The sequence below is a fragment of the Xiphophorus hellerii genome, chromosome 8, assembly GCF_003331165.1.
Source record: "Xiphophorus hellerii strain 12219 chromosome 8, Xiphophorus_hellerii-4.1, whole genome shotgun sequence".
Lineage (NCBI taxonomy): Eukaryota > Metazoa > Chordata > Actinopteri > Cyprinodontiformes > Poeciliidae > Xiphophorus > Xiphophorus hellerii.
The window spans coordinates 5843279-5856646 of NC_045679.1; the positions used below are offsets into that span (position 1 = coordinate 5843279).

A 13368-nucleotide genomic window follows, 5' to 3' on the forward strand; every position below is an offset into this window, starting at 1 on the left:
ACACACTAACAAAAATCAGATCGCATTTTGTTAATTTCATTACTTCAGCTGAATCAATATAACCTGCATTATTATGCCTTAAATCAAAAGTAGCAAAACTGGCTATATTGCTTTCATAGACTTAGCTCCTTTTTCTGTCGAATGTTGCTAATATTTCAATTATGTTTTGCTCTCATCATCTTCAATGTAGAGGTTTTTAAAACCACAAAATAAATTCTGAACATTTTTCTAGGCAACTCTGGTGCTCAGCCTTAAGTTTAAGTTATGATACTTCCCAAATATTCAATTTCTACATATTTATAGGTTCTCAGTTGTCCAGGACATAAAAACCCACTTGTTGCACATCCTATCACAGTTCCACTCTGGAATTCACTGAGTTTGGTCAAATACTTTTTTCAACTTCCCTCCATCCAGGACATTTCATCCCAGCGCTGCGTGTCCCGAGGCCGAAACATCGTCAGTGACCCCTCACACCCCCACCATGGACTGTTCTCCCTGCTGCCCTCTGGAAAGAGGTTCCGCAGCGTCCGGTGCAGGTCCACCAGGTTCCGAAACAGCTTTTTCCCACTTGCCATCAGACTGCTGAACTCTTAACTGGACTGCACTTAAAAACTGGTCTCCACTTTATACCTTGCACATGTACAGAGCTAAATAACTTATATTTTACTGTCACTCCTGCACTTTATATTTTATATTTTATATTCATATTTTATACTGTATTTTATTTTATTCTGGAGTAACCTCACAATTGAAAGCTCAAAACATTGTCCTGAGCCGTATGCAACGAAATTTCGTTCTGCATACACCCTGTGCATGCAAAATGACAATAAAGTCAGTCTAAGTCTAAGTCTAAGTTTCTGAGAGCAACACATTCTTTCACAAATGTTTGTAAAAACAGTCTACATGCCTAAGTGCTTAATTTCATATACCTGTGGCCATGGAAGTTATTGGAACACCTGATTACAATCATTTAAATGGGTGGTCAAATACTTTTTTCAATCTCTGCTAGCAGCTAGTGGATAGAAATAACTAGCATCGAGAAAATTTTACCTGAGAGTTTCCAGGTTGCAGTTTGGACTCTTCAGTCCAGCAGAGAGAAGCTTCACTCCTGAATCCTGCAGGTTGTTGTTACTCAGGTCCAGTTCTCTGAGACTGGAGGACTGGGAGCTGAGAACTGAGGACAGAGCTTCACAGCTTCTCTCTGAGAGGTTACAGCCACTCAGTCTGAGGAGACAGGGAGAAAAATCTGTTATTAAACAACTCCTCAAAATTTATGTTCTTTCAAATCAACAATGTTCTTATTGGACAGAGAAGGAACTATCTTATTTTACACAACCTTTGCATTTGTTGTGAACTGGTTCATTCTATAGTTGGACCTCCAGCCTTAAAGGACTGAACTACAGGTAACAAGGAGGTTGGAAATAGCACTGTAAATTTTCATAATTAACTATATTAATCTAATTTCAATTTTAACACTGGAGAAGTTTTACTGCTTTAATATGTAACACTATTTCCAGCTGCTGAAAGAAGTCTGTTTATTTTTTGAGCAACACCCCCAATGAAGAGACAATGCACCAATATATAAACTGCAACATGAATATTTACCTCATAATTAGCAGATTCCTATCTATAAAAAATACAGTAACAATCTGTTTCCTTACAGAGCTTTGTTGGAGGCTTTAACCACTGGCAGCAGCCTCAGAAGAGCCTCCTCTGAAGCAGAGTATTTCTTCAGGTCAAACACATCCAGATCTTTTCCTGATGACACTAAGATGAAACCCAGAGCTGACCACTGAGCAGGAGACAGTTTATCTGTGGAGAGACTTCCTGAACTCAGAGACTGTTGGATCTCCTCCACTAGAGAACGATCATTCAGTTCATTCAGACAGTGGAACAGATTGATGCTTTTCTCTGCAGACACATTCTCATTGATCTTCTCCTTGATGTACTGAACTGTTTCCTGATTGGTCTGTGAGCTACTTCCTGTCTCTGTCAGCAGACCTTGTAGGAGTCTCTCATTGGTCTGCAGTGAAAGTCCCAGGAGGAAGCGGAGGAACAAGTCCAGGTGTCCATTTGGACTCTGTAAGGCCTGGTCAACAGCTCTCTGATGGAGAGACTTTAGGTCAGATTTATTAAGTAATGAAGATTCCTTAGATATTTGAGTTTCTTTCATCACGTCAGAACCAGAGTTGATGAAGGTCAGATGAACATGAAGAGCAGCCAGAAACTCCTGAACACTCAGATGGACGAAGCAGAACACCTTGTCTTGGTACAGACCTCTCTCCTCTTTAAAGATCTGTGTGAACACTCCTGAGTACACTGAGGCTGCTCTGATATCGATGCCACACTCTGTCAGGTCTGATTCATAGAAGATCAGGTTTCCTTTCTGCAACTGATCAAAAGCCAGTTTTCCCAGAGACTCAATCATCTTCCTGCTCTCTGGACTCCAGTGTGGATCTGTTTCAGTTCCTCCATCATACTTGACCTTCTTCACTTTGGTCTGAACCACCAGGAAGTGGATGTACATCTCAGTCAGGGTTCTGGGCAGCTCTCCTCCCTCTCTGGTCTCCAACACATCCTCCAGAACTGTAGCAGTAATCCAGCAGAAGACTGGGATGTGGCACATGATGTGGAGGCTTCGTGATGTCTTCATGTGGGAGATGATCCTGCTGGCCTGCTCCTTATCTCTGAATCTCTTCCTGAAGTACTCCTCCTTCTGTGGGTCGTTGAACCCTCTGACCTCTGTTACCATGCCAACACACTGAGGAGGGATCTGATTGGCTGCTGCAGGTCGTGTGGTTATCCAGAGGAGAGCAGAGGGAAGCAGTTTCCCCCTGATGAGGTTTGTCAGCAGAACATCCACTGAGGTGGACTCTGTAGCATCAGTCAGGATCTCCTTGTTGAGGAAGTCCAGAGGAAGTCGACTCTCATCCAGACCATCAAAGATGAACAGAACCTGGAAGTGTTCAAAGCTGCAGATTTCTTTGGTTTCACTAAAGAAGTGATGAACAAGTTCCACCAAGGTGAACTTTTTCTCTTTCAGCACATTCAGCTCTCTGAACGCGAATGGAAATATGAACTGGATGTTCTGGTGGGCTTTGTCTTCAGCCCAGTCCAGAGTGAACTTCTGTGTTAGGACTGTTTTCCCAATGCCAGCCACTCCCTTTGTCATCACTGTTCTGATTGGTTGATCTCTTCCAGGTGGGACTTTAAAGATGTCTTCTTGTCTGACTGTTGTTTCTGGTCTGTTTTTACTCCTGGATGCTGTTTCAATCTGTCTGACCTCATGTTCATCATTGACCTCTCCAGTTCCTCCCTCTGTGATGTAGAGCTCTGTGTAGATCTGGTTCAGAAGGGTTGGACTTCCTGCTTTAGCAATCCCCTCAAACACAGACTGGAACTTCTTCTTCAGACCAGATTTAAATTGATGTTGACAAACTGCAGCAAGATGTTCTAAATTAACACAATAACGATAATCAGATATGAAAAAAATCATTTTTTGAATTTGATTACATCACTTCTGAAGATGTTTTGTGATTCCATCTCTTCAAATTTCAGTAAATGTGTAATTTATCTATCATTTCAAATCTTTGAAGAAATCCTCTTACTGCTCTCCAGACAGTCAGCCAGCTCCTCCTGCTTCATCCTCCTCAGGAAGTTCAGTGTGATCTTCATCACTGCCTCTCTGCTGCTCCTCCTCTGTTCTTCATCATCACCTTCCAACACCTCATCATCTCTCTGACTCTCTGAATGTTCTGGGTAATCTGGACTCAGATCTTTCTGGATCTTCTTCACTTCTTTCTTCACAAAAGTGACAATATTGTCCTCCAGCAGCTGGAACAGAATAATAGAAGAAGGAAACATCATAAGCCAAACACCAGATGGATGTTGGACAGACTGACAGTCTTCTGGTCTACAAAGTGCAGCATGAAGATGACTTTGAACAGAACTCATGGAAAAGTAGTTCTTGTTCACATACAGACCATAAATATGGAGTCAAACACAGCATGAAGCTCTGTTTGTTTCTGCTGGGCAGACGGACAACTGGGAACCTCTGAGCTCTGCTGGTCCACTCTGTGGAGGAACCAGGAACAATTAGGAAGTCAAAAAATATTCATTCATCAGTATTCACAGATGGAATCACCAAGAGTTTGACATTAAAATTCCATATAGCAGAAAAACAGAGCATCACATAAAAATAATACAAAGAAGTTAGGAGGAAGATTAACTACAACAATGGAGACCAGTAACACCAGAAACACCCAGTAGACATTTCAAAAAGTTGGTACTGAAAGTGGACTTCTAACAGTCCACACTGTCAGCAGACCTGATGCTGGTGGAGACAGTTTCCCAGAGGTTGGGGACAGTGGAAATGAAGGCTCTGTCCACACAGATCTTCAGGACAGTGTGGGACATCCATCAGGTTCCTATGAACAGATCTGAGGTGATGTGGACATGGAGGAGGTCATGGAAATGTCTTCCACAGTCTTACATGGAGCCAGGAAGCAGAAGAACATCATCAACACCCCAGATATGAAAATAAGATGGTGATTTCAATAGAACAGAGCATCTGATTTTTGTAGATAATGGATCAAACCTCTCAGTAAATATAACTGGGAACATCTGAGTTCTTACTGGTTCTATTTCTACAGTTACAACAATTAGTAACGGTGCACCTCTCTGATGATGGCGGTCCAGGACATTTCAAGTCAATCTTATGATTCATTAAATTGTTGCTTTTAAAGGACACACAGCTGGGTTCTGGTTCTTCTTCTTGTGTGAAACTCTGATGGAACCTGGTAAAAAAAACTCTAAAAACTTTATGTGGAGTTGTGTTTTAAAGATTAATTTTATTGTGACCGTTTGTAAAATAAAGAGCTGTGAGACACAACAGAACCAGACAGATCATCAACTTGATGTTCTAAATGATTCCTATCAGAACCGGTCCAATCCTCCAACATGTTCCTGATCATTGATCCTCCTGAATAATGTCCAGCCTTCTTTAAAGAGCAGAAAGATTTGTTTCTGAGACCAACATGTTGGTTTGAAATGACTGAGAGAAGTTTGGTGATTTTAGTGTTGAGCTCTGACATGGAGAAGAACCAGGAATCATTTCCACTCTGACCATCCAAGGAGGATCTGATGGAGCTTCAATCAGAACCAGATGGTCCGTTAGAGACACTGAAGCCCACTGCTCAATCACATCTACAAGATAATTTATTTAGTTTAACTGCATCATATTGGATGATGTTTGAAACACGGAGATGTAATTATAATCATGAAATTAATTCATAGAAACTGTTTTGTCTTAATTTTAAAATTGTACAAAATAAATGAATAAATTTGTTTTGAAAAAAATAAGTTGATGCAAAACAGAATAAAATGCAATTAAATGTTTGTTATTCAAAGGTCATGTCAACATAATAGTTTATGGAATTGTGTCCTGGTTTAAAAGTGAGTTTATTCTGGTTAATTTTTTCCGGGATTCATCAGCAATAATTGCTCATGTATGGTGTCAATAACTGGCCAGTAGGGGGCAGTGTCATTAGCTGAATGATGGTTAAATTGATCTCAGGGAAACATCAGACCGAATTTTAAGACTTCTGTAAACTAGATGGACGTGTAGAACCTCTGGGTAAAGATTGTTGATCTAAATGGACCTGATTAATACTCAAGTTATTTAAATAATTTTGCAGTAGCAACAATTCATTTGGACTCTACTGTCTCCATGGTATCATGTCATTATGGAGACATCAATGTTATTTATGTAATGCATATGAACAAAAAATAACCTGAAATTCATTCTAATGTTTTCATGACAACAGAACCCAACAGAACTTGTTATCATCACATGGCCACAATAACAGATATAAACTGAACAATTACAGCAGTTAGAAACAGCTCACCTCTCTGATGGTGGAGATCCAGGAGATTTAAAGTCAATGAGATGATCCTTTGACCTGTCACTCTTCATGGACACACAGCTGGGTTCTGGTTCTGGTTCTGGTTTGAGTCTTTGATGGATCCTGACAGAAACATGATGATTAAAACTTAATCAGCAAAGAGGAGCAGCAGCAGCTTCATCACCACGTCTGTTCTGGCCTGATATAGTGAACGCTGTGTGAAAAGGGCTGTGGACAGTTAGAGATGGTGACCTCACCTCTGACCTTTGCTCTGGCTCTCATCTTCCCCACACAGAGTGGTTTTAGAGGGAGGGACTCCCTCCTCTCTGTCCTCACACTGATCCATGCTGCTGAATTCACATCAGCTCACACACACTTTCTACCTTCACCTGCAGAGGAAACACACATCATTCATCTGCACATCAACTCTGATCATCCTTTACATCATTAGAGCTGGAAAAAGATCAGCTGCTCCTCCTCTGATTGGCTCTTCTTCTCTGCTTCATATCAGTGTCAGGTGAATGCAGTCAGACAGCAGAGAGGCAGAGGAAGCTGCCATCAGCTGCTGCACTTCTACTATCAGTCCACTAGATGGAGACATGGAGCAACATTTACATTCACTGATTCAACCTGAACAAGTCTTATAGTTCACAGTTATTAATTTCTACAAGTAGATTATTGGCTCCATTAAAGATGAACTATTTAATCATCTGACTGAATCAAACCCATTTTAATAATATTTTATTTTGAAAGGAAGCAACAGGAAACTGTTTCTGACGTTAATTGTTTTTTCTTTTTAAAAGAAATATATTATGTACTTTGTGTCGTTTACACTGTCGGTGAAAGGTTTGTCTGAAATAAACTAAACTAAACTAAACTAAACTAAACTAGAGTTTGGTATCAGGAAATAAAAACATGAATAAGTTCGGAGAAGAAAACAGTGAAACATCAGCTGTTCATCATGTTGTTTGATTCCAGTTCATCAATAATCTAATAATCCTGTAGATTAGCCTTCAAACAGCAGAGATATTAAAGTTTCAGCTGAAATCAGAAGTGAAACTTTTCTCCAAACATCAGAGATTAGAAACAATCAGGAAAAAGTTAAAGTGATGAAAAAATTCAAGAAATAAACAAATCAAACTTACAGTTTGTTCAAACGATCCAAAGAGTTAAAGAAGAAAATTTAAACAACAGACTGAGACCCAACTAACGAACTGAAGCCGCACCTGAACAGGTAAATTCAAACCGAAAGTAAATGTGACGGATGTTGCGTAACTGATGACGTCACAATCCACCTGGTTTGTAGTTTTTTCCTTCAGAGCAACAGAACCAGGAAGTAGAAGCTCTGAGGTGAAATCAGAGGCAGGTTGATAAAATCTTCATGAGGAAGGAGAGAAGTTCTGATAAAAATGAGGGTGTACTTACTTTTGATCATGACTGTAGTGATGATTGATAGTAACAAAAAATGAAGAACAGTATTTTAGTTTATTCATCATGTCATAGAGAAAAAATATGAAAATGCATTTTTCAAATTAATATTTTCACCATGTCATCCATACGTTCATTCTAAACTAAATATTTAATTCAAAAGCTAAATATTTACTTTGAAAACAACATTTTTGAAAATAAAAATTTAGCTAAATATTTAGCTTCTAAATAAATATTTCTTTTGCAAACTAAAAATGTATTTTACAAACTAAACATTCAATTTTCAAATTCAGTATTTATTTTCAAAACTACATATTTAATTATCTTTTTTCATGTCTAGTTGTTCAGTCAGACCAGGGGCCCAAAAGTCGGTCCTGGAGGGCCGGCATCCTGCATGTTTTAATTCTCCCTAGTTTGATGCACCTGGATCCAATGACGGCTCGTTAGACGGCCTAAGAAGAAAACTGACACGCTGAAAAGGTTGTTGGTTCCACCAGGGAGAGAACTAAAACGTGCAGGATGCCGGCCCTCGAGGGCCGACTTTGGGGGCCCCTGTTTTAAAAGGACAAATTGAAGGTTTTCTTTAAAAATCTGCCATATGTGTAACATGACGTGGTACAGTGCACCATTATTGTTCTTACTTCACAGGGAAGTTTCTCCAGAGAGTGAGAGACCACCATCTTCGTATTGTCATCATATCATTCTGTGGACGTCACAGCTTCACATTTAATGAAATCTCCAACAGAAAGCAGAGACTCTCATCTGTTTCCTTACCTCGCTGAAATCAAATGATGCTCCCATCACAAAGTAGTGCATACTGTTGAGAAAAATGTGATTATTACGTCTATACCAGGGGTGGGCAATCCTGGTCCTCGAGGGCCGGTGTCCTGCAAATCTTAGAAATCTCCCTGGTCCAACACACTTGAATCCAATAACTGAATCACCTCCTAAGTGCAGTCAAGTTCTCCAGAGTCCTGCTAATGACCTCATTATTTGACTCAGGTGTGTTGAAGTAGAGATGCATCTAAAAGTTGCAGGAGACCGGCCCTCGAGGCCTGGAGTTGCCCACCCCTGGTCTATACAAACCATACAACAATATGGTGGGTGGAGGCGGATGTTACCATCACTACAAACATTACACAGTTGTTGGACAGTCCTTGTTTAGGCAATCCCTGTGGTGTTTAAGAGAAAATTCAAGAAGGGGGAAGAAAATTAATGTGTCATTACTATAACAATCAGATTGAGGTAAAGGACAACAGCCTTACCCACAGTATTGATTATAAACATTTAAAGCAGGAATGGTTGGAAATAAGCATCTTGTAGCTCTAAAGAACCACAAGTGTCCCATCAGAACATCTCACCTTAACATCATTGCCAACAAATTCTGTCCATGGTCCAGATGACATATGAAGACAGACTTCTCTGATGATACAAAGTTTTTAAGTTAATAGTTAGCAAGGGTATATTTCACAACATAAAAATTATAAACATGTATGAGAATGAAAGACAGATGTGAGACAGAACGGTCTCTTGATGGTCCAGTTTTAACCCACGTCTTGTTTAAAAAGAAACAAGACTGCTTAGAAAATGTATGTCCTATTGGATTTCAGGCATTAAAACGTTATCCACAAATTCAATTTGGATATTTACTCTTACATAAATATGAAGATTAATGCTGAACCTTTGCCTCCGTGGAACAACGGAACAACATGCTGAACACATGCCACTTTCAAACTCGTTCCTATAAAACCTTAATGTTTTGATGTGGTTTTCATCTGTGAAGCCACTGATAGAATCAAGGAAGAAAATCTCCCTTTGCTTAGGTTTCAGAATCTGAAAAAATATGTCACACTGATGATGAACACTACCGCAGAGTAATAAATGAATTAGACAAGTGTCAAGAAATGCAGTAAATATGTAAATAAGTATTGTACTAACGCATAGTGTCCAATGTCCAGGACGCCACACAGGAATCAGAACCCAGTCCAGATCTTGTGCCTGCAGCTTCCAATTAAATCACAAAATTAATATATTGTGGTGAATCTGACATCCAAAGCAACAATATGTACTGGTAGGTGTAGTGCTGGGTCAAGGGAAAGAGGTGGAAACCAGGTGTGGACTACATGACTGTTTCCTGTTTCCTGTTGGTAGCTGCTGGCTGGACAGGTGGCTGGGCTGATGCACAGCTGGACACCATATTGAAAGTCATTGCCTGGTTAACCAAATGATTAACAAACCTGTCCCTTCTGTCAATGGCTGAAAAACAGTTCAGGCAATGAAAGTGAGATGTGTCTCTCCAGGGTAGGCCACATCTGAATATATGGAATTCTGCAGGAACAAAAAGAAATTAATACAATTAAAAAACAACATCTTTATACTTTGCAGATAAGTTTAAACGAGACATGGTTAGTTCCCACTCAAAATAGAGGGAGGACACAACGTAATAGCTACTAACATTAAAAAAAGGTTATTACACGTCAGGAAATATACAAATGATTGGTAGAAAAAAAGGCATGTTTGAAATTAATCACTGTAGATTTTTTAACATTATTGTTACTGTTTTGTAGGATTTAACAATTAATTATACAAGTCACAATGGCTTACACATAACAAATATATATTCTGCAAAAAATGATTTGAAACTGCAAAAGTGATATTGCTCAAACAGCCAAGGGCAGGTATTAACTAATTAAATATTTATTCAATTACTCTGTAACTTTTGACAAAAAACAAATTACGACTATTTTTCCATATGTAAAACTCTTGAGTAAATGTTGTTGATATGCAACCTAATGCGAGTAACTTAACTGAATGAAGATCACATTTTAATCCATAAAAAATAAAACATGATACACAGATAAATGTTTATGTTTGGTTTCTTCAAACCTTCATTTGTTGTCTTGTATTAATATTTTTCATTTTTGGTTTTAAAATACCTAACAGTGCACATAACTTCATTTTTATTCATGTCTGCTGAAATAAATGGGTAATATTACATTGCACATTATGATCAGTAAAACAGTAGTTAATAAAAGCCATTTCACCAAATACTTTGTTGCTCTTACTTGTGTAGTTTATTGCACAGTTACTTACTAAAAATATATTGAACTATATTTCAATATATTGACATATATGTGATACGTCATTAGAGAATCACATCTGGGTTCTAAACCCACCTATGATGGCAGCTGTTAGTTTATAATAAATATTAGACTTTCCACAAATTTAACATTGGTGTACAAAACATATTTAAAAAAGATTAACCTTTAAAAATAAAAGAAAAACACTAAAAACTGGTAAGTATGTAAAAAAAATATTAATTAATTATTCTTAATTAAATAAGAACAATATTTTTAGTTTATTCATCATGTCATAGAGAAAAAATGTGAAAATGTATTTTCCAAACTAAACATTTAATTTTCAAATCCAATATTTATTTTCTAAACTTCATATTTAATGATCTATTTTCATGTCTAGTTGTTCAGTCAGACGCTCCATCATGTTGTCATGTTCCAGTTTTTCTCCACTCAGCAACAGTTGGTGAACAGGATTTAATCCAGTTTAGTGTAATTGTCTTTCTTGCTACTAGTAGCAGAAGGTGCAACAATATGTAACATTGATCTTTAGTGAGTAAATCCTTGGTGTTTATGTCCAGCAGAAATAGAAGAGGCTCCATGGGGAGATCTGTCCTTAGAATGTCCTCAATCTCCTGTTTCATTTCCTCCCAGAAGGTCTTTATTTGTGGTCAGTCCCAGAAGACGTGTGTGATGACCGACCATTCCACAAATTCCTCCAAAATCTATCTGTGGTTGGAATCCTGGAAATGAAACTTTTTAATGGAGTTTTATTAAATCTGGTTTTTATTTTCCAGTCAAACTCTTTCCAGATTTGGTTTCCAATCCATTTATGGCACAAAAATGCACAGAAGAAAACTCCACTCCATGTTTTATCAATCTCCAGTTCAGTCCAGTAAATTGATGCTCTCAGTTTTCCCATCAATCCACCAATGGAGACACCAAACTGCAGTAAGAGACTGGTGTATTCAGTGTTTCTGTGCTTTGAACCCTCATCCATTTTACTTCTATGTCAACGGTGGAGCAGGAAGTGGAAAATCCCACCTGATTAAATGTATTGACTCTGAAGCAAGCACTGCTCTGGATCATCAGATCCATCAGTAGCCTCTTCTACTGATGGAGAGGAGGCTGACATATCAAATCAAACTGTCATGTTGACTTCATTTACAGGAACAGCAGCTTTTTCTATCAATGGCTGTTTGTTACATTCACTGCTCAAACTACCCAGGAGTCTAAAACCTCCCATTCAAGGACTTGATACTCAACTAGATGAAGTCAGATTTGAGCTTTTAAATGCTGAAATTATTGCTACTGATGATATTTCAGTGCTTTCAAAACCTCTTTCTGCTGATGTGGATGCAAGACTGAAAGAAAAGGAAATCACTGAGATTTTGGAGGAACGTCTGTTTCAGGGTCGTTGACGTATCAGGATTTCCATCAGGGGAAATTAAACATTTAAAAATATGTATATCCATTGCAATTATTAGAACATTTGAAATGTTGTGCACACAGAAATTATAATTAAAAATTAAAATGAGATGTTTTCAGAGTTTTTTTATCAATATGATTCGGCTGTGGTCTTAAAAAATGTCATGTGGTGCGACCGTGATTTATCTTAAAATAAAGTATTTTCCATCATTTATTAAACATTTTTTATAAGTTAAATTTTACTGAAGGTGTTTAAAACAAAGTTTTTAATTTTCTTTGTATTTTTCTGACAATTATGACAGTTTTTCCACAAAAATGAACCAGTTCCATTTATAATTGTCTTATATTTTTCTTCACCATTTCATCAAACTGTGTTAAAAATAAATAAACTCCAGTCACTTGAGGAAACTGTATTAGTGATTAATATTTCTGCTCCAGAAATTAGATATTCCATTTTTAGTTCAATACATTTACTTTTTAATTGGTCACCAAATGATTTATAGAATAAATGTCGGCCAGTAAACGGGTCAAAATCCTTTAAAAAATAAAAATAGTATTACATCCAGTAACAGTACATTACAAAAAACACAAATTAAACACACCAATTTAATTCACATAAATATTAATGCAGTAATCAACTTTGTAACAAACATTTCAAACAGATCCTCATAAAATCAAAAAGTTTTATTTTAAAAACTTAATAAAAACAGAAATGTTCAATCTCCCAAATGTAAGAACAATAATGACAATAGAATAATTCAGTTGAATTGAATTATTTTAAGCAGAACCAAGTATGATAAATAATGTAATCATTCACAAGTTCCCCAAATGTGAGCTTCTTTCAAAACGGAAAAGATTTCAATGAACTTCTAAACCATCATATTACTCCTGGGTAGAGACGCTCCCATCAGGGTTTTTCCTGCCGGTTCTGATCACCATGAGGTCCGATCACTGCCGATCACAGATACCGATCACATGGATTGGCTGTTAATGTTTGGCTTTAGGTAGAAATGCTACTATGTGATCTGGCAAAATGGAGCCATAAAATCACCTCATTTAGACAAAAACATGTCCAATACTTGCAGGCTCATGGCTAATTGTTCTGGTTCTGATGGCTTGTTTCTGACCCAGTAGAGTAATTCAGCAGAACACAGGGAGGAGGCAGAGGAACTCCATTTGTTCTCTCAGATTATCTCATGTTAGGACATAGAGAAAGTTACATTAAAACTTTTTTAAAGTTTCCTCCTCAGTACCGCGTAGCGATGGTCCAACAAAGAATTATTGTGATGATTAATCAGGTTAAAAATTGGCTCATTCTGAAGATTTTTAACCATTTACACCTTTTTTATACAGTTTTATACATTAAAAGATACAAAATAAACAGATAATTAAATCACTTGTTAGAATATATTTACAAAGTTTTTTCCATCTATTTTTAAACTTTCTAACTTCTTTTCTGCAGTTCCAGGGTGAGTCTTTCTTCATGACTCTTTAAGGAATGAGAAGCTCAGCTCAATGTTTTTATCCAACCTTGT

General features: G+C 37.6%; 1 protein-coding gene and 1 long non-coding RNA gene across 2 annotated transcripts in view; both read right to left on the bottom strand.

The window, feature by feature from the left end:
- Positions 1-13368, bottom strand: part of LOC116724910 (NACHT, LRR and PYD domains-containing protein 9-like) — a 93014-nt gene that overhangs the window by 65346 nt on the left and 14300 nt on the right. The window contains exon 3 of the mRNA XM_032570702.1: positions 5907-6009. Within this exon, the coding sequence (XP_032426593.1) occupies positions 5907-5974 (68 nt within the window). The 5' untranslated portion in view covers positions 5975-6009. The remainder of the gene's footprint in view (positions 1-5906; positions 6010-13368) is intronic.
- Positions 6239-8737, bottom strand: LOC116724629 (uncharacterized). The gene is made up of 7 exons (XR_004340181.1): positions 8693-8737; positions 8453-8503; positions 8106-8148; positions 7973-8034; positions 7329-7340; positions 7049-7248; positions 6239-6292 (listed from the first exon to the last, which is right to left on the bottom strand). It is a non-coding gene; the product is annotated as an uncharacterized LOC116724629 (long non-coding RNA).